General features: G+C 40.5%; 1 protein-coding gene across 2 annotated transcripts in view; it reads right to left on the bottom strand.

Annotated features, from left to right (window-relative positions):
* RCAN2 (regulator of calcineurin 2) overlaps positions 1–22,467 on the bottom strand; it is a 251,254-nt gene that overhangs the window by 197,003 nt on the left and 31,784 nt on the right. For both annotated transcript variants that reach the window (XM_014837503.3, XM_070514809.1), the window contains one exon: positions 17,722–17,948. In XM_014837503.3, coding sequence (XP_014692989.1) covers positions 17,722–17,946 — 225 coding nt within the window. In that variant the 5' untranslated portion in view covers positions 17,947–17,948. The remainder of the gene's footprint in view (positions 1–17,721; positions 17,949–22,467) is intronic.

Genomic DNA, 22,467 nt, shown 5'->3' with positions numbered 1-22,467 from the left:
GTGGCTGGAAGCAGAGGGCCCAGGGGGCTACAATGTGAGGGAAAAGTTTTCAGGTGGGTGGCCCTTGAGGGCCAGGCTAAGAATACTAGGAATTAAAGGATAATTCTTTTATCCTCAAAGGAATGGGAAGCTTTTGGTGGGTTTTACACATATCAGATTTGAGCTTTGAAACAAAAGAAACAAAGAGTCAGTCTACAAAGTGAAATGGACTGAAAAGCAGCAAGAAGGAACTAGTCGGAGATTAGGACAGGACAACTGCATGGTCCAGAAAAGAGATGCCTGAAGCCTGGACCAGGGATCAAACGGTCACGGAAGAGAGAAGTTTAGGAAGTAACAGCATCAGGATTTAGTTAATGATGCTGAGGGTGAGGGCAAGGGAGATTTGAGGAATTGGGTAAAGGGAGGTTCAACTTAGGAATGCGAGGACAGTGGAAGGAAAACTGGTTTGCCGGAAAGAGCAAGAGTTTAATTTTGACCATGCTGAGCTTCTGCATCATGAGACATCAGGAGGAGATGTCCGATCCTAGCTCAGAGAGGTGGCTTAGATGGGGGAGAGAATTTAAGAAGTTATTAATTAGGGTGTAGGTGGCAATTAAAGGCTTGGATGAAACTGCTTAGGCGGAGAACAAAGAGGGAGACAAGAGGAATACATGAGTGAAAATGCACTCACATCTATAGTTTAATTCAATCTTCCTCACCCCTTAATTTGCAGCCCCCCATCACCTACTCAGTGTGGCTTCACTTTTATTTACACTGAGTGAGAAATAAAAGGTTGCTTTCTTCAAAGAGCTGGGCTATAGTAAATTCCCCGCACCTTTGTACCAAGAATATCAAATAGGAAACAACAGACAGGGAACTAAAGGAGGCTATTAGCTGTAGATTCTAAGGGTTATTAAAAATTGAGGGAGGAGGAAAAGAAAAAAAAATCATCTTGCCTGATATAGCCTTTAAAATACTTTTGTGTAGAGGGCCTCAAATGCCATCAATCAGGAAAACGATCTCTGGCAGAGCAGAATATGGCGGGCGTCAATAATTAATGAACGAAGCAGAAACAGAATATGGAAGCTGGAGGTGTTCTTGCAGGAACTTTCTGCTGGAAAGTTCAAGCAACAGCTAAACCCTTTTCTTCTCATTGATTTTCTTCCCAGCATTGTGTGAGTTTATATATACATATTTTTTTCTCTTTTATTTTCCTGGTTGAATTTTAGATATCATGGAAGATCTTTATTAAAAAAAAAAAAAAAAAACAGGGGCTGGCCCCGTGGCCGAGTGGTTAAGTTTGCGCGCTCCGCTGCAGGCGGCCCAGTGTTTCGTTGGTTCGAATCCTGGGCGCGGACATGGCACTGCTCATCAGACCACGCTGAGGCAGCGTCCCACATGCCACAACTAGAAGGACCCACAATGGAGAATATACAACTATGTACGGGGGGCTTTGGGGAGAAAAAGGAAAAAATAAAATCTTTAAAAAAAAAAAAAAACACTATTTGCTTCTAAATCTAATGAGGACCTCTAGAGACAAAAAGTAACATTAAACCAAGATTATTTAATATGTATCAGTTCTGAATAAATTCACTCAAAGAAAAACAATCTAAACAGTCAAGTCCCTGTCGTAGTTAGCACTCAACAACAGAGAATGCTGGCAGGATTCCTGTGCCTCCATGCTGCTCTCAGGTTTTAGAACGACTCAGAAATCTTTGTTCCTAGGGCCCATCAAAGTGACTCATGTGACATTATTTAAATTGTTCTCTAAATCCACAAGTGCCCCGACTTAAGTCCTCACATAAGGAAAACAATAGCAAACCATTCATTTACTGACCTCCTTGAACTTCAACCCAACAGTTATTCAAAAGTTAGAGATAAAAAGGAAAAGACCACGCTGTAGAGTGTCCATTGATTTACCCAGCCCAGCGCTCTATCTGATAATTCAAAGTGTAATTAGTATTAGATAGTATTTCTACTTACACAATATCAGTTTAATTTTCTGTCATTTCCAATTAAAATAGGAAGAAAAAAAGCCTTATAGTTACTGACTTTGTATCACCAGCTACAACTATACATTGATATATAAAAATCACGGCAAGTTTGTTCAAAACGAGATATTTTGCAGACCAAACATGGAGACAAAAATGTTAGTGACTGTGATAAAAGGCTTAGTCAATTCTGTGACTCTGTGATCTCATTTTCCTACTAATGAATTACACACTGTTCTTCAAGATAGTTTAAAAGCTGTACTTACAAATTTCAACTACACTTTGAATCAGCTTATGAAAGCCAATTCAACATAATAACCTATTTGTGTGTTAATTTTATCATCTGATGCTATTTATTTTCTGTTCTTCATCAAAAGCCACAGACATCTTTAGAAACAATGCTGTACATGAAACATGAAAATAACCAATAACCAGCAAATTTGGCCAAAATTTTCATTGACTCAACTAGCATCCTAATTAGGCAATTGAGATATACTTAAGATACTAGCAACAAAAAAAATCTTTGTTTGTGATAATAAATAAGTTAGTTGAGGAGGCTTGTCTAATTTTGTCATTTAACCACTTGATCATGAGATAGTAGGATATATATGTTATTCTGCTCTACCAATAATCAAAAAGTTAATTTAGTAGAAACCTGAAAACACAGGAATGCTTTTTGTAGCATTTTGAACACAATTATCTCTGAATCTTTCAGTATACTTGTTATTTTACTTTTGAGGGGAAAAAAAAAACCCCACCTTGGCTCACCAATTAAGAAGGTCCCAAATCATGAGCATTCTCTAGATGGCTTTGGGTAAGTAACTAACTTCTTTAACTCTATGTGTCATAAAAAATTAGATTAACAATAATAATAATCAGGGATCTAATATCAAATCTTAGTGTTCCTCTTTATGACGCTGAAAATCGTGGGGTAGGAGGAAAACTGTGGGAGAATGGTGTTAGTCCATGTATGATCCTCAGATTGGCCGCAACTCCCAAATCCAAAGAAACCCCAATACACAACATAAAAATCAGTGGTATCCTGGTAAGCGACTCTCAGGACGTGGTAGCAATGCGCGCCACCCCCCCGACCCGCCACAAAGATGTCCATGTCCTGATCCCTGAAACCTGTGAATATGTTACCTTCCATGGTAAAAGGGACTTCGCAGGTCTGATTTAGTTAAGGACCCAAAGATGGGGAGAGTAGCCTGGATTATCCAGGTGGGCCCAATGTAATCACAAGAAAACTCGCTAGAGGGAGGCAGTAGGGTCAGAGTCAGAGAAGGTTTGGTGATGCAAGACAGAGGGAGGCGTGTTTTGGGAGTGCGTTACAGCAGCAATAGAAAACCAATACTGTAGGAAAACAAACCTGATTTACAGAGCTTGCTCATTTCCCTGGTGTACATACTCCCACGGCCAATTTTAAGCTATGCCGTTAAATGCTGTTCACAATTCAGCCACGCTGGTGAGAGCCTACTTCAACACACCACTGGATATATCTATAAAATGGTACTCATAACATAGCTTACCCATAAAAACACGACTCAAGACTTCCACTCAAGATTCTCATACGGTCACTAACTTATCTTCACTACTTTCAAATTTCCTCCAACTGACCAACGTGCTCATTAGCCATTATCCCAGGGTCGCCTTTCTTCAAGCCCCATTGACACCACATGCCTGACAAAGGCAGTTGCTCTTCCTGGCACACCAAATATAGACCAAAATTATGAAAGTGTTGAGCCTAACTAACCACATGGTACTTGGTTCCCTTACACCAATGATACCTCAGTGAACAAATTCTCCCAGACCAAAATCTTCGTTGGCCTCAACGCCACAGTTTCTGGCATCCTGAGTGTGGGAGCAGTCATTGTGGCAGCTGAGGGAGAGCTCACCTGTGGTCCAAGGAGAAACACTCTTGCATGATCTTACAAAATGTTTTGTGGCCCCTGAGCCAGAGACTGTCCAAAGAAGGATTATAAAGAGAATTCTTGAAGAATCTCAGCCTCCTCATTGGGAATGGAGGAAAGAGAAGAACTCAGAATGAGACGCAAAGAATTGGATTATCACTTTTTTTTAGTGCTGCTTCCAGGGACCCAACCCAGGAGATTCTTACCCAGTAAGATGAGGTCCTAGAATTGGTGTTAAGAAATCCCCAGGCAGTTCCTCCAACCTGAGGTTAAGAACTATCAACTAGACCAGTGCTTCTCCCCTGGGGTGATTCTGCCTCACCAGGGGATAGCTGGCAATGTCCGGGGACATTTTTGTTTGTCACAACTGGTGGAGTATATACTACTGGCACCTAGTGAGTAGAGGCCAGGGCCACTACTAAACATCCTACACTGCACAGGGCAGCCCCCAAACAAAGAGCTATCAGTCCAAAATGTCAGTAATGCCAAAGCGAAGAAATCCGGACCTAGACCAGGCCATGAGAGGTTCCATACCTCCCATATTATTTCTATTCTTGGTAACAAAATCTCTGACAATTAAATATGTTGTTGCAACACATTATTTATTAATGATGACATTTCTGTATAGATCGGAATATAAATCCCCACGCTTTGTTTGTGCCAAGCAATAATTAGTTACGTGAATGATAACCTGTGCTAAAGGAAATTTTAAAAGGTTACCTAAATGGCACTATCATTCTGTCTACATCAACTATATAAGACTCTCTAAAGAATTATTTTTTTAAGTCACTTCTTTAAGTGTAATAAAGTTATTCATACAAATTCAAATCCTCTTTATAATGATATTTCTCTTCCAAAGAAATGCCACTTTCCATTCATCTATTTTGTTACGTTTCCTGAACTATCTTCTTCAGAAAAATATGCTTGGATTAAGTAAAGAATCTTCTAAACAAAACTCTTAAAGTACTTAATGAATATGAAAAACTATCATATTCAGATTTTAAAAGGCTCTCTTCTCATTTACCTTCTCTTTCTAATGTAAATGTTAATCCCTTCGAAAGTAATTGGGCCCGCTTAAATTGCCAGTCACAATTAACACATACTCAAAATTTGCTAAATGTGAGGATGAAACACCAGCAGAGAAAAATATCTTGTATTCAGTAGACTTTTGTTTCCTGAAATTAAAATTTGAAATGACTTTAATTACTCACAAAGAAGGCTTGGTTGACCAATCCAGTTTTCTCTGAAAAGATAGACCAAATGGGAAGAAAATCATGAAGGCTAAACTGATTTGTCTTTTCAGAAAAATCCTCAGGACTTGTTCAGACTGTAACATAAAGTCCAATACATATCAGTCTTCTCATTGAGGTACAGAAATGGAATTGCCAAATGACTATATCTAGTCTTGTTAACTTCATATCAATATTAAAGAAAATGAAGCTTTCTAGTGAGTATTAGGGGAATGCCAACACAGGATTGGCGATTTATTGGTGCAGTAAAGAAATGCGTGGCTGTTCAAGACACTGAATGTAGGGGAGAAAGCAAATAGGCTTTCCCCTGGGCTGGTTCTTATGAACAAACTAGTATTTATTCCCATTTCAAAAGGTGGTCATCTTGATCTTGATTTAGAAGTTCTCCTGAGGGCAGACAGACCAGTACACTGCTCTTTGCTGAGTTACGCAACAACCATAGGCAAGGAAAGCAAGAGTCCTATGAGTTTTAAATGAGGCAAGACACAGAAGATCAGACTGATGGGCAGACATTAATGTAATTACTAGCCGACATTTGCAGCTACAATGATCAAGGCACCCTGAACTATATCACTTATATTCTCACAGCAACCCCATGAGGTAAATACTATTACTTGGTGCCATTTTACAAGTGAAGACACTGAGGTTTGGAAAGGTTAAATAAACTGCCCATAGTCGCATAAGTAACAAGCAGCGGAACTGGGCTTCCCGCTTGGACTGATAGATGCTAGAGCCCTCTCTCTTAATCACTAGGCTGTACCATTTCCCTAATTAGAGACAGAATGGCCCACGTGGGGAGGAGGTCTGAGCTCCAAGGGGATAAAAGCAGAACCAAGCCTGTCAGAGTAACTATGGCTCAAAACACAGCCCAGCCTTCCCAGCATGCAGTGGTCCTTTCAGCCACACTTAGACACAGATCACGTGACTGCCCTTCTATCACCTCCAGATGCAAAAGGTACACCATAATATAATATTAAACAACTGCCTCGCTTTATTCCAAGCAGCTGCTTCCCTTTATGCTTCAGTTAGAATAGCATTTGGCTATGCTCACAAGCCATTAGTACTCTTATGGGCTTAAAAGTGCCACATAAAATAAATTGATCATATTTGGCCACATGCTCTGAATAGGCAATGGGAAAATGGGCCTCTGTATTGACCCACAAAGTTCCATTCCTGGGCTTGCTCAGTCCTTTTTATTGCTCTGTCATCAAGTTCCAACACAGTTTACAATGTACCTGTTTATTTAGTTTAACGGGCTATAATAACATTTACTTTGGCTTCTTTTGGTTGATCCTTCATACCCAACCCCACGACCTACTGTGAGGGATCTAGACTTCCTCAATCCATAAAATGTAAGGCATGGAAATCTGTCTTGAAAGGTTTAAAAATTGAGTAAAGTCACTGATTAAGGTACTCACAGACCAAATGGGCACAGAAGACAATAAGGAGCCCTTCAGAAAGAGGGCTATTTTCTACTTTGTTGTTCTCATTGTTGTTGTTAACATCAATACGTATGTTTGACAAAGGGCTGAACAACTTCAAGTGACAGCTCCTGACAAAACCATCATGTCGATGATAGAAAAACTAAAAAGGCAGAATGTTTGGAGGTAAAATTCTAAAAAGTGTGCCCTGCATCTGGAAATTAAGAAAGCATTCCACTCCAACTGTGGCGTGGTGACAGGATCTTTATTGAGGTGACTTTCTGTAGAGTCCAGACACAGGGGCTATTCTTAGAACAACCAAAAAAAGCATGGAGCTGCCTAAAAATAATGATGACTCAACACCTAGAGGCTTCAGTGATGCAATGCTGTCAAAGAACACCCTCTCTCCTCACAGGGTGCAGTTTTTAAAACAAGCAAGCTCACAGCTCACCTTCGGAGGAAGGCAAAAATTTCACACGTTGAAGGAGAAAATTAGGACCCGTGGGTCACAGATAGAACGCTCCATCCAGGCATCGCCCAGCACCGTGGCTTGGTTTCCTTGTTGAAGAAGAAGATTCTGCCAAAGCCAAAGTCAGTTCTTCCCCTCTGCCACCCTCACTCATCAGTTGTCCTTTCAAAACAGGCCCCGTGAGACAACAATGCTGATTACACAAGAGGTGGGCCTGAAAAATCCTGTCCTCAAGTCACCGCGGCCAGCACATTTCATGGGGAAGGGTGGGTCCATTTGGAGATTCTTGATCAGGAACAGGGTAGCTCAAAACAGAAAACAAAAGCCTACCCCAGAGCCTTCTCTCTGCCCTCCCAGGGGCTCCCATTCCCCCTCCTCCTATAACACGCTGCATCCACCCCAGCCTCTCACTTCACCTAACCTGTACTGAAATTCTCACAGCCAGCAAACATTAAGCTTCATGAGAGCTTGCATCTCAGTCACCTTTGTACTCCCAGTGCCCAAAGGGACATGGCAGATTTTCAATAATTGTTCAATAACTGATGGCTTAGTTGATCAGACTGATTAATACAGTACTCTGTCCCCCGTGAGCATATTTAGGAGTCACTACCGTTCCCTGAATATGTAGATTATGTAATTTAGGATACCTTAGGATATAGCTTAAGTATATCTTAAGATATACTATCTCCGAGGGATATATTCATTAAAAAGAGAATTCTTGACCAGAAAATAGCCTTCAAGTTCCAGAAGATTCTAGACCCCATAGGAGATACTTGGGGCCAGGATGTTCCTCACACCATCGAGCCAATCTATTTGTTCTTAAGTCTAGCTCTGTTGGGCAAGGAACAAAGCAAGAGAGAGAGGTTTGACACTCAGGGCTTGGCACACGACAGATAGGTATTTAATACATTAGGTCTTATGTGTACAACTGAGTGTTTCTTTTTCAAAAAGGTGACCTGGTTGCAGCAATGCCTTCATCACACACTTCTCCAATTCCGAAAAGTCAATTCCCAAGCTCCCCCCCCAAATCATTCCCATTAGTTTGTAGCTATTTCTCATCATGGTATTTTGAGTATGCTGTTCTTAAATAAAAAATATTTTACTGGGGGGTGACTCACTCAAATCACCATACACGACTCTAAGTGACTTGTGTGCTTCCACAAGCTTCAAATCCACCCTACATAAAAGGCTTTGCACCACCCAAAACATTGCAAAGAATGTGCTATTGGTGATGCCAAAAGAAGAGTCCATTTGACAGGGACCACACTTGCTTAGATACGTGAACTCAGAGATATTTGTTCGGGGAAAGACAGCCCCAGTGGAGCTGAGAGCCCAGTTGTCAACAGGAAGCAGGACAAAGGCAGGGCTGGAAAACCAAATGTTCACTCACTTTCTGCTCGTCTTCTTAAACCGTGATGTCCCCACCCCCTGACTCCCACATCTAGAGCAGGACCATCCGTAGGAAGCAGGTTTAATGAAAGCTAGTGATCAGTGCCAAATTTCTGACATAGAAGACTCATTTTTCTGAAATTTTCAAAGGAAGCTTTTGGAAGAGCTAAACGCCTCTCCTCTTCTGTGCTCCTCGCAAAGCCTTGAACTTCAGCTCCACAGTGATACATTTTAAGTGGACTTCTGTTCCGAGTTTTGCAACTGGCAAGAATACAATACCAACGAGGAAAATCATCTATTTGATGGAAAGAATAAAAATCTCATGTGTCGGGCATTGAAGCTACAGCAGCTTCCCATGAAATAATTTGGCCTGTAGGGTTCAAATCAGACTGATTTATTATAAGGACAAACTTAAATTCACGTATCCTCAAACGGTTTACGTATCTGTGTTCACTTTCTCACAAATTAATATTAGAATAGCCATCAGATGTAAGAGCCAAATGTAAGATACTGTCATGTGACCACGTGTTTTTCTATAAACACGCAGACCACGTGTGCTGTGGAAGATGTTATTGTTCTGTGTGACTGCCAAGTTATATTTTTTTCCTTGAAGCTGTTTAAAATCTATACTTTCAAACAATGTGAGTTATAGCAAAAAAAATTTGGGGGCTGGCCCTGTGGCCAAGTGGTTAAGTTCACGCATTCTGCCTTGGTGGCCCGGGGTTTGCTGGTTTGGATCCCAAGCACGGACCTATGTGCTGCTCATCAAGCCATGCTGAGGTGGCATCCCACACAGGAGTACTAGAAGAACCTACAACTAGGATACACAACTATGTACTGGGGGGCTTTGAGGCAAAAAAAAAAAAAAAGAAGAAGAAGATTGGCAACACATGTTAGCTCAGGGCAAATCTTCCTCACCAAAAAAAAAAAAAAAAAGTGTGTGTATGCTATCTTAAAAATAAATAGTCTACTAATTCAAGTGATTTTTTTTTCTATTCACTGTGGAATTTAAAACATCTACAAAATACACCCTTAATGACTTCTGGCAAGCCTCTTTCCACGTTGAAAGATGATTGTTAAAGTACTCATAAAAGTAAAAGTAAAGTACTCATAAAAACCCAAACAAAACTTGATCAGAGAATTCAGAAAAATTTCTTACATTACACATGCACATAATTAGATTAATACAAGATAAATAGAATATCAAGACCAATAAGAATAAATGGAATGGCTATGACTGCATATTAATTTTTAATTTAAGCTTACTGGAAGCCACGGAAAAAGAGAAACATTGTAAGTTATGTAATTTTCCTAGTGAGAAAAAATACCAGTTCCCTGGAGTAAGCAAAGTTTTCTATGTTCTAAAACAATCACATGAATCTTATATGGGAACAGTGCATCACATGTATCCCACAGCAGATGCTGAAATAGTTTTCATGTTGCAAAAACTGGCATTAAACTTTCTTGAAACCCAAAGCTGTGATATAAGAGCACAATTTTATTAGGATTCTACAAAGAGTTGGCCTTTCTTCCAACTTCCACAGCCTGTGTGCCCTCGAGGTGAGAAGTTTTTAGAAAAGCTCTTCCCTCCTTGAACTAGAGACAGTCGCAGGCGTGGATGGTGGGGAGGAGGATGAAGGAGCCTGAGAAAGGAAACCAGCCATCACCAAGAAGATCCAGTGTTGTGGCACCTCCTCTACCCATGTCACCTCATTTAATCATATAACGAACCTTTACAGAATGTATTGTAACCCCATTTTATAGAAGAGGGAACTGAGATTCAGAGAAGTTAAGTTGGCCAAGATCACATAACTAGTAGGCAGCCGAGGCAGGATTTGGACGCAAATGATTCCGAATCCGCAGCCCTTTCACTGGGCTCTTCTCTCTCTCTAGGTTGGAGGAGGTCATCCAGAGGACATGACCACTGGTTGACCCACGAGCTGGACCAGAGCAATCGGAGGCTCCTCACCACCCCGCCCTCCTTGAAATGTACAAAGTACATTCTGTCTACTGTTCACACAGTGGGAGCCATTGTCAAGGATGTAGCCTTGAGAGAGCAAGGCGTTCTTGAGAACATCTGGATGGTATATGTCACTGATCCCAGGTAAGGCCTCTGTGCAAGCTTTTAAGATTCTGCCAGGTGGTTGCGGAAATCTAATTGTCTTGTGGCTGCCCAAGACAGGCCTCATATGCAAGTCCCCTTGCTTACTAAACCTGCCACCCACAAATCTGGAGTGGTCTCCCTCTTTCTTCCATCTTTCCTTGCCCTCCCTGTGCAGAGGCCAGTTTCAGATTTCACCAGGCGACTCCCGAGGTTGTGAACCCACACCCTGTAAAGGCTCATGTTATGTCTAGAGCTGTGCTAGACCTTACAGGATACAGAAGAATGATGAGCTTGCTCTACGGCTCTCAAGATGCTAATAATCATCCAGGGGAATGTAAGACTAGACCACCATGGAAGGCAGTGTACTCTATGTATAAATACTATACTACATAATTTGGAGTTGATAATAGCTACAAATTTGGGGGGAAAGTGTAGGTCTTGAACAAAGTACAAGATAGGATATTTCAATATGTTTGATGAAAAATCTTAACTATGTCATGTATCTGATCAACGGGTCTACCCCTCAAAACACTGATAGAGATTATGGTGTTTATGTTTAAAATGAAGCTTGTCCTGTATAATACAACATCCCCAGCAAAATACAGCACTATCAAAACACTACCAGAAACTGATCACACTTCAAAAAATAAACTGCACATGTTCTGTTTCTACATATCCATTCTGCTTAAAAGGTAGGGGAGTACGGTTGAACATCATATGCATAAAATCACAAATGAATAAATAATAATGAAATGCATGCAGCACCCTAATAACCCAGCTCCAATAGAGTAAACATCACACAGTATTAATGGAACTGGCCCTCGGTTCATCTCCATCACATTGATCTCAGCCATTGAGCTAAATGTCAGGCCTGCTGTGAAGGATACCTTGGTGGAGTTTTAAGGTTCATGTTCGAGCTCTCTGACTTTCACTGGTTCACTCCAAGTTGGTCAAGAATTTCATGACCACCAAACTGAGACCAGAATCAAGGAAGCCAAGAAAGGCAAGGGGAGGGGGAGGTTCATGCCATCCTCAGCTGATGAGAGCAAGGAAAAATAGTAGTAAAGCTTATTCTTCCCACATCCTTGCCCCGGGGGCCATCTCCAAGATTCCCTCTTGAAAAGGAATGTTCTTAGACAACAGAACTCAATAGTTATCCCTGAATTTACGTATCTTTTAAAATTTGAAGCCATTGAAAATTATCTCACTATGACCAGGGCCACTGCAATGTTTATGCCTTTCGTGCCTTTCTCAAGGGCTCCTGGCCCAGAAAGAGAGGGGAGGATAAAACCCAACCTGCCCTCCACCTGTCACGCCACCCACAACTGCTCAGGGCTTCATTCCATCAGCCCAGAGGAAAGGACATCATTTTTACAAATTCACCTGCCTTGCCCCAGGCGGTGCCGTGAGACCGCTTCTGCCCATAAGGGCACCTTCTAATGATTCAGAGTCACCGTACAGGCCAGCAGCAGCTCTGATGGAAACCTTATGAAGTGGCTTCCAAGTACTTTCATTTTTCCAAGAAGAGGAAAAAGCTCCACGTCCCTCTCTAATATCATCCCAGACTAATTGGAACATGGCAGCCGTTTTTCCCCAGGTGCCATCAAGAAGACAAGCTCACCCGCTCTTTGGCACAGAAACCAAATACTCTCCACTCCGTCTGCATCAGGCTTAATTCCTTCCACTGCCTCAATTATTTCCAGGTAGTTAAGTGGGGCATTTAGAGTGGCTTGTCAGGCTCTTCAGCCCCAGGGGGGTCACTTGGTGCTGTGGAGAAGCGAGACACTAAATATGCCTCTGGAACATTTTAGTCACTTCGAGAAAAGTTAAGGTTCCACGGAATGTCCTACAGCAGCTTTCAAATCTGCCCCACGCTGGGCCTCTCGTCTGGCAGCTGCCCCCAAGTGATTAGTCATGACTAATTATGGTTCCTAGTCAACGTCCAGAGAAAAGAGAAAACAGGACTTTTACTGAGGCAATGATACACACTATCTTTTCACAGTTTAAACATTCTTTAAAGCAGCAAACAAATCTGTAAATGTCACTTCCACAGGATGAACAACAGGAGAGAAACGGTGAAACCCCTAAGTATGCCTCGAAAATCTGGTGTCTAATTTAACTGTTCCTTGCTTTAATGTTTAAAACTCATGCTTGGTCATCATTTCCCCACCCTCAGGTCACCATAGTTCGCTTCATTTTAATTTTTCCAACCCACATTCAGTAACACTTAAACTACAGTAAATTATCTTCTTCTTGTTCATTCTCTGCTACGCATCTATAGCATGAATTTTCTGACCAGCCTTAAATCATCCCCATGACGTGTTTTCTAAGGTCTTCCAAAGCACCAGATTTCAGCTTTCATTGCCACTTCTTCTTTTTTTTCTTATCTCTCCCTTTTCTTCTCTAGGGATAGTTATGAAAACAGATGTGCATAAGACATTGCTGATTTTTTAACTCACTCGGCTTATTAAATAGGTCAGTCACCTCTAAAAATTTTAAACATCACGTAAATATAAATTGACATATAAAACAAATATATTCACACGACTATCATGTCTAAACTACAAGAGTAATTAAGACTCAACGCATTTACATTTAGTTTGAGTCTTGCTATAGCGTCACCTGAGTTCTCACTCTCTCTGCCTTTCATTCTCTTACTTGAATATTCATGCTGATGAATAGCCAACTTTATTTCTAGAACCTGTTTTCCACAGTAGAATTCAGAGATGGTGAGTTATGGTGGGTAATGAACTAGAATTAAGAGTCAAGAGGCCTTGTACTTACTGTATCAACCTAGATAGATTGAGTTATCCTGTGGCCACAAACCCCCATCCCAGTGGCTTAAGCCATGAAGTCTTTCTCTCCTTTTGGTCACCTTATATGTTCACCATAGGTTGGCCAGGACTCTGCTTTGTGTCATTGTCCTAACTCCACAAGCCAAACTGCCTGAGCAGACACTACCTGGCACAATGTGAGGTGCCCCAGCAGAGTGAAAAGAACATTCTTCAGGGCCAAATGTGGGTAATTAAAGGCTCGGCCTGGAAGTGATACAGGTGACTTCTGCTCACAAACTGGGCAGAACTAGCCAGGGGGGTCCAGGGAACACAACTCTGATACGTGCGCAGGAGGTGGAGAGGCAGAAAGACACGACCCTCATGGGGTTGTCATGACGATTAAAGGGCTGAATGTTTACAAAGCATTTGGAGAGCACCTGCCACCTCCTACATCCTATATAAGTGTTTACCACTGCTATTATTATTATTGCTGTTATTATTATTATTAAACTAATGAATTCATATTTTTTGGAGATCTTTATAAGTCACCCATCAGGCTTCTCCCTCCTGAACTGAATGTGGCTAAACGTTTCATGGTGGTTGTTTCATTGTTCTCCTTTAGCTACCACTGAGCGCCAATGTCCCCTCAAGCAGACCCCTTACCCATCTTTAGCAGAGCCACAGGGCAGCCCACAGGATGCTCCTCCAGGCTCACCTGTTCAAGATGACTTTGCAGCCCAGCTGGACCCAGAAAGGCAAACCCAGGGAGCACATCAAACAGAAATGAACCCCAGTAACTTTTCGGTGTTGGATGCTGCGAGCACCCCAGTGCTAAATGTGTTTCATACAAAAATATTTATGCTTCAAGCTGTAGCATGCAAACAGCAATCTGCATTTATTGGTTTCAGATGCCAATTTCCTCCAGCTCCGGCTCTCCTTTGTGTTATATAAACAAATCTCAACCATCTGGACCACAACAAGCCATACTGAAGCTCACTCCTTGCAAAAGCATCAAATCAAAATATAATCTCACAGAATTCTGCCTAACAGAAAATTGGAGTGAACATCACGGCCCTCACAAAGCTGTTTAAAAATGTTCTTTAGGTGTCAGAACTCAGAATTTAAATAGGATAGCAGAAATGAGCATATCAGAATATTTATCACTCTGATAAGCAGAAACATGGCCAGATCGTCTCCTGCGGTGTCACCTCTGTAAAGAACAGTCCAATTCAGTACCTTCCGAATTAGCTCCCAAAGGAAAAAGGCTTAGCAAAAGTGGCTCAGACAGGTGAGAAAACAGAGAAGAGACTGTTGCAAGACTCATTCGTGACAGTCAGAAAGCAAAAGCTTTAATTCCTACCCAGCTAGGGAAGTTAAAATGTACGCTTTACAACAATTGCAAGAAACAAACTAAACTCTGGTCCATCAATATCAAGAAACAATGAATCAAAAGTAGGTTGTGCCAAAAAGGAAAGGACTCTGCCAAAACAAGTTACGTATATTACTATCTACCCACTTGGACCTCTGAAATGAACACTAAGCATCATTTCTGATGTCTGAGCTCCCTGATACAACTCCAGGTTGCTGAATGCATCTTCCCAAATATTTTAGACAATCACCACGGCCAGCCATAATCATAGGCAAATACAAGGGGTGCTGGAAACGCTTTTTGCTTCTCCCTCTGCCTAAAAATGTCTCCCCACCAACTCAGTACAGTACTCAAACTGTCCACCCTTTGGGAAAGATAATCATCATCGGTGTGGTGGCTCAGATTCACGAACTTTGAATGTTGTGGAAAGAATATCCTGAGAGAATGGCACACAAGACAAGCGAGTTTTATCAAGACAGTGAAAAACAATGGAGGGGAAGGGAAGACTACAAAGGTCTGGAACTTGCAGAGAAATATGTGGCAGTGAAAAGGAGGATCTGCGAGGCTTCCCAGATACCTTTTCTAGAGTCCCATGATCATGCCTCCTGGCTGTTGTCAACTCATTTGGTATCTGATCATCTTGCTTTGTCAAACTTAAACCATGTACATATAATTAAATCAAAACTGAATCCAGAGGCCAGCCCCATGGCCAAGTGCTTAAGTTTGTGAGCTCCACTTCAGCAGCCCGGGGTTCACCTGTCCAGCTCCTGAGTGTGGACCTACACACAGCTGATCAAGCCATGCTGTGGCAGCATCCCACATAGAAGAACTAGAATGACTTACAACTAGGATGTACAACTACATGCTGGGGCTTTGGGGAGAAAAAAAGAAAACACTGAATCTAGGGCAGATTATTTGATATCCTAGAGAGTCTTCTCAAATGGGGTTTATAAAATCGCACCAAGGTGGAAGACTTTCTGTCTGATTTAATAAGTTGAATTATGTAGACACTGGCCAATTATAAAATTCACCTCCTTGGCTATAAAAATGTGGGATCTAAATAATTGGAAACTGGTTCCATTGAACTATATCCTGTTGATTTCATCTGAATAGTTTATCAAGGTCATTTTAAAACTAAATACAATCTGTCAAGTCGCAGCATGCCGATCTTATACACAAATTAAATGAGAATATTTTGTAATCCGTTATTCAATCACAGATCAGAATATCAAAATAGAGGTGGGTAAATTCCCAGGAACTCTCCCCAAGCCTCTGTCTTTCTACAGAACCAATTCTCCTTGATCAGCCATTCCTTTTTTTTTTCTTTTTAAAAGACAGGGATCTTTTTTTTTTTTGGTGAGGAAGATTGGCCCTGAGCTAACATCTGTTGTCAATCTTCCTCTTTTTTTTCCTCCTGAAAGCCCCAGTACATAGTTGTATATTCTAGTTCTTCTATGTGGGATGCCATCACAGCATGGCTTGACGAGGGGTATATACGTCCATGCTCAGGATCTGAACCAGCGAACCCCGGGCCACCGAAGTAGAGCTCACAAACTTAACTACTTGGCCATGGGGCCGGCCCCTGATCAGCCATTCTTGAGTAGCACTCCTGAATGAGATTAGTTCCTTCCTAGGTCTTATTGTTTCAATTTACTGGGAAGTATTTAATCAGGAAAGAATCAAAATCCCCATTAAACCTCTCAGGAAAATCCTAATTGTTGATTAATGTAGATAAACACATGATAGAATGAGAAAACATGGGACTTTGTTTCATAGTTAATGTCAAGTAGATTTCAGGGGAAATTACTTGCTCTGAGTAAATTATAATCTGTGTTATAACCTGATTATAATCCAAGAGCAAAATTCCCAGTTTCTTTCAAAGAGGCTATGTGCCATTTTCACAGCACTGGAGGTTCTAATCGTGTAGAGGTCCTTGATTTCAAGCTATTTTTAGCCCATTATTTCCATTGTGCAACTCCAAAATAATATCATTAGAAAACTATCTTTAAATGGTTTGAAATAATTCCTAATCCTCTGGGCTATCAGAATTGCTTACAAAACCAGTAAAATCAAGAAAAAAAAACTTCCAGTAATTGTTTTCAGACAACAGGGTTTGGACTTCGGCAATTAGCAAAAAAGAGCCCAAGTATGTGAGACAGCAATCATAAATCCTACTCTTAACATCTCACACAGAGCCACTTACTTTAGTTTAGAAAAAAGGCCCTTCCTCCCAAAAAGATTGCCCATGTTTTACAACATAGGATAACAGTGGATATTTCCAATGAGAAATCCACATCCACAGGGAAGGTTTGATCCCTTCAGACCTCTCACCTAACAGATCAGAGAAATATGAAATGGAGGTCAGAAAAACCTCCAAATGGAATATTGACTCTGATTTCCAAGAGTACTCATACTAAATCAAGTTTGTCTCTTCAAATGGGAAGCTTCATTTTCCAGAACATGCTTGTACATAGACAATCTCATTCCCCAATCATTTCAAACCAAGGAGTTAACCACGTTCATTCAAATTCTTACAACACACACCTAACGATTCCAGCCACTGTGGTATCCATGAGGAGAGCGAGACCCACTGTCAACCAACTTACCTTTCTACCAACCACTGCAGGACTCGGGTTCTAGCTATTTTTAGAACATTCACCAAACTGTAGGAGGGGTTTGGGTGAATGAGTACTTGTGCTGTTTTGAGAAAGGCAAATTATATTTTTGGCAGAATAGGGGAAAATTTTTTTTATGACGTCTACTTCCTAGCCCAAGGGGTATCTCCTGCCATCACTATTCCTAACACCACTTGTTTTGTTAGACAGACCTAAGAGTCGCAGACGATGAGATCTGATTCAACATAGTCTCATCTACAACCCAGTCATGAGTACCCCCAAAGTGAGCTGATAATAGAACAGGCTTCTCTCTTCCTGCTATGCATGCCAAGAAGAAAGCCAACTAAATGTTTTCAAAAACTTCAAAACATTAACCACAGACGAGCCATGGAAAGAATTTGGGATAATGCCACAAGTTCCCATGTTTCAGGAGCAGAAAAAGCTTATTACCTTGCTCTCTTCTCCTTCAAACACTGACTGGTGAACGTTGCACGCAAACAATGAGTTGGGGAGGTCGTTGAAGTCAGTGATCGCTTGAAAGGCTTCCTCCGCGAAGCAGCGAGTTATGGCCCAGTCTCTGTCTACGCAGCAGAGCAAGAAAAGTCCTCCATCGTCTGGGATGTGCCCCTGCTGCCCTGGGCTCCTCATTCCAAGGAAGTAAGATTCTCCCCTCATTGCTGTGGACACAAAGACGGACTTGTGTTAGAGCAGAACTCGTTTTCTTAAGACCTGGTGCTCAGGCTGCAGTTCTAGAGTGTCTGGGGCAGAGCAGAGGAGCATGAGGAGGAGAGGCAGGGTCTATAAGCCGGGGGAAGACCCAGCAAGTTCATCTTATCCCCTTGATCTCTGAGTCACAATTCCCCACACAGTTCTGCTTCTGGGCAAGAATCCAGTCAGTGCTGTGGTCAAAAAACCCTATTTAACCAGGAAGGGAGTTGGAGGCCAGGGGCTCTAGCCCAGGTGCCCAGTGTTTACTAGACTTGGGACCTGGGAAAGTCACATAAGTTCTCCAAGCCTTTGCTTCCTTATGAGAATCAGATGGACTCAAACAAAAACGCACATGGGCAAATGCTTTGATAAGTTACATGATAAATTATATAATTCCACCGCAACTACTAATGCCTATCCTTTATTGAGTTCCAGGGACCGTTCTAAATAATTTACGTGCATTAACTAACCTATTTAATCTCCACAATAGTCTATGAGATTGGTACCAATATTATCCCCATTTTATAGATGGGAAAACTGAGGAAAAGAGCGAGTAAGTAACTTTTACAAGGTCAGTAACAAAATGGCGGGACTAGGATTCAAACCCAGGGAGTTTGGCAGCAGAGCTCACTCTCCTGTTCTGTAGAAATGAAGCGGATCAAAATTAGTGCAAGACTGTATTTAAGGAAGTACAATCTGCTTCATCACCAACTGAATCCTGATTATGAAACTCTAATAGTTAATAGTTTATCCACAATGAGGACACACACACACACGTGTGTGCGCACACACATCTTCTTCGGCCTTGGATAATTACTCTAAGTAATTTGTGAACCCTGGATCTTGAAAAATCAGTGCTATCCTGGCTAATCCAGGGTATATAGCTCCCTTCCCTCATAGCCCCTATCATAAAGCTTTCCAGTATTAAGCTCAACTAGCTGTGTTCTATCATCCTATTATTTCCTCACCCTGTACATTAAAAATTCTACCCAACTGCAGGCAGTTGGAGAGTTTTTCCATTTTTTGATACCAATACATAATTCAGTAGATTTTTTCAATCTCCCCACATACTTCAAGGACAGTATGTGCATTTTTCTTCTGTTTTCTATTTTCCTGTCTATCATACTATTCTGTTCAAAGCTCAATAATTAGAGACCCAGAAGGTGAAATAACTTGCCCCTGGGTATACAGGTAAGACTGACTGAAAATTAAGACATGGCTGCTAGGTCATCTCCAGGAAGCTCCATTCCCCAGTTCCAGCATTGCAGAACCTTGGAGAAAGGAGAGAAAGGTGGGTACCAGGAAAGGTTGCTCTGCCTTCATGAAGTTTAGACACAAATTCTAGATCTTCAGATAATATGGGCTTCTGTTTATATTTTTCTTGAACTCAATGTATCATAGTGATGACGTTATGTTTTTATTTTCCTAGAAACAAAACCCAAATGGACTCCTGATAAGCAGTATTTGATGGCAGTTACTATAAAATGCATTACATATAAAATCTTAGGCCTGGTTGGGACAGGAGCCAAAAATTAAAGAGTTTAAGGTAATAACTCTAAAATCAGATCAGTATAACTGTGGTAAATAAAAATAGTGCTCTCTATAAAAGATAATAGAACCATTCTTGTATTCTAAAGTTCTTAAAATTCCAATTAATACAACATTTTTTCTGTAGTTAAATCAATAAAATACTTACTCTAAATAAAAATATGGTACATGTTTTAAGCTTTGTTTTATTCTATAATTAATCCAAAATATATGAATGTTTTTAATTAGAAGGAAAAAACTTCAATGAAATACTTAAATGTATTTATTTTCCTTCATATTCATTTATATTGTTGCTTCAGATATTTCAATGCAACATACATAATAACCATCACTTATTAATATTAGAGTACTAATTATTTTAATAGTAAAAATAATTACTAAGAGCATTAAAATAGTATTATTTTCATCAATGGATTATAGGAAAACCTTTTGATAAATGAAGTCATAATCATCCAGTAGCGTGAATATAGATATTGTCAACTCTATTTTATTTTTAATCCTGTCCCTCTTATTTAAAAATTTTAAAATTAATCAAAATGGATCCCAAAATGTTCTTAAACAGGTCTGAGAATGTTTCAATTATTCCTTTTCCAGAAAAGAATTGAAATCCATTGCTGAACAAATTAATTAAATGGACTAAATATTAACCCTCACTCAGGATTCATTCTAATCTACTCAAATAGCCTTAACCTCTGTTCTAAGCTGTACCAATACGATTATCTGCCAGAGACTTTATTTAAAGCTCATTACTTTCAGTAAAGATTTAAAAGGTGAACGCATTTTTGGCAAACAACCTGTTCTGTGAAATATTTTAGAAGTCAGAGCTTTGAACAAAGGAACTGTGATTTCTCTTTCCAGTTCCATTCCTGACTCACCTTGGAACACGGAGAAATTAACTGATCATTCTATGACTCAGTTTATCCTCATAAAACAGGAACAAAACAGCTATCTGCCTCCCTCAGCAGAGTAGGAAGAGGCAGAGAAATGAAATAGGAATAAAAGGAGTGATCAAAATCAGTATTAACCACTTCACAAAAGGATATGCAATCCGAGATGCCACAGAAACACATCATTATGATAACCTCAGAGTGAGACTAGTATGCTTTGGTATTTCCACTAACCTTTAGTAAACACAAATAAACAGAGGGAAAGAAACCCTGGAGATTAAAAGAACTTCCTAATAAAGAAATGTAAAGGTCCTAAAGCCCAAAATAACTAGTTCGTCTTTTTAAACTAATTTCAAAACTCTAAACTATTATAAAGTAACTTTGGGACAACAACTGCCTGCAAAGCCTACGATGTACACGTGTGGCCCTTATTTCTAATTCTGAAGATGCTCATCCAAAAAGGAAGAGCTGCCTTCAGCTCAAGAGGGAAAACTTCTGGGAGGGCTTCCCGACCTCCCCATAGCCCATGAACTCGGCATCCTTCCCTTGCATTCCCTGAGCACCGCACACAGCCTTCTCTCCCAGGTCATCCTACACTGTGATTCCTGCTTTACTAGCCTGCAGCTCAAACTAGACTGGTACTTCTTGAGAGCAGAGCCTGAGCTATCTCCATTCATTTCAATCTAAGGTTTGATTTATAAAATGGAATTTACAAATGAAAGATAGCAAGAATCGCTCCAAAAATTCCTCTGGCGAAAATAAAAAATCTGTAGAGTATAATTTAAATAACATTCAAGCTTTTTGATTATACGGGTTCACTGAAGAAAAAACTGGAAAATTCAGAGTAGTATAGAAAAGGAAATAAAAGTAAACCATAATTATACTATCCAGAGAAAACTCTGCTAACATCTTGGTATATTTAGTTCTAGCGCTTTCTTCACATGTATAATTTTTAAACAAAATCGGGATCCTGCTATTTAGTATCCTACTTCTTTCTTGAAACATTGATATAATCAAGAGCAGTCGCTTGCCTCACTAGATATTCTCTGAAAACATTAATCTTAATAGCCACATAGCACCCCAGTGTATGAATCTGTCAATAATTTATTTAACCATTCTTCTGTTGTTTGACATTTGGAAAGCATAAATTTCCATCATCACATGCATCTGGAAAAGGAAAACCACTATCCACTATTAAAATATAAAGCCTCCCCTGGGAGAACCTCAAAACTCAGACGCAGAGAAGAGTCATCTTTACGAAATACTGGAAAGGACTCCAGGGGCCGACGTGGGTTCTAGTCCTTCTGGAAGATGCAAGCCTTCTTGGCTGTGGTTTTCACGTCAGCAAAAAAGACCTATCTTACCGGTCTACTGTGAACATCAAACGAGATGAAGCACGTGACTATCTTTTGGAGCCTCCAAAATAATATGTGAATTAAAGCTATTTATTATCACTTACAGGCTCATCAAGAGCAAGCCAACAGAGAGGAACCCAGCACTACCGAGGCAACTGCCGTGTACTACTGGTAAGCGTGTCCAGTCTCAAATTTCCAGTGGGTGTCCTTGAGGGTTAGGCACATATCACTAAATTGAGAAATGAGTAGAGATGCCGCTTGAATTTTTGGTGTGAGTCTCGTCGGGGATCTCATTAGAAGGGAAAGATATTTGTAAGGAAAAAGAGAATAATTAAAATAAAAAACAAAGAACCCTGTCCTTCCCCCAAACACCACCACTAACAAGGTAACAGTTGATCTAAATGTTACAAAGTTAGTGGCAAAGAGAATATAAATGATTGGATTTAACTCATTTTAATGAAAGGCGAAGCCTGAAGAGAGGAAGATTTACAACTATTTCATTATTTTGCTATAATGTGAAAATGACTTCATCCAAATCCTTAGATAACCTGATAGCACTTATTAATTAAACATTAAAAGACCCAAAATGAAGACAGTATGGGTCCTACTATGAAGACTAGCCACCCGAAACTTAAAGATGCCTGTTCAGCATCAAAGAAGTAGCAACCATATAAACGTTTGTTGCATAAATAAGTGAA

Source organism: Equus asinus, chromosome 8, assembly GCF_041296235.1.
Source record: "Equus asinus isolate D_3611 breed Donkey chromosome 8, EquAss-T2T_v2, whole genome shotgun sequence".
NCBI classification, from domain to species: Eukaryota; Metazoa; Chordata; class Mammalia; order Perissodactyla; family Equidae; genus Equus; species Equus asinus.
The sequence above is the reverse complement of the archived record's forward strand: the minus strand, read 5'-3'. Positions and strand labels throughout refer to the sequence as shown.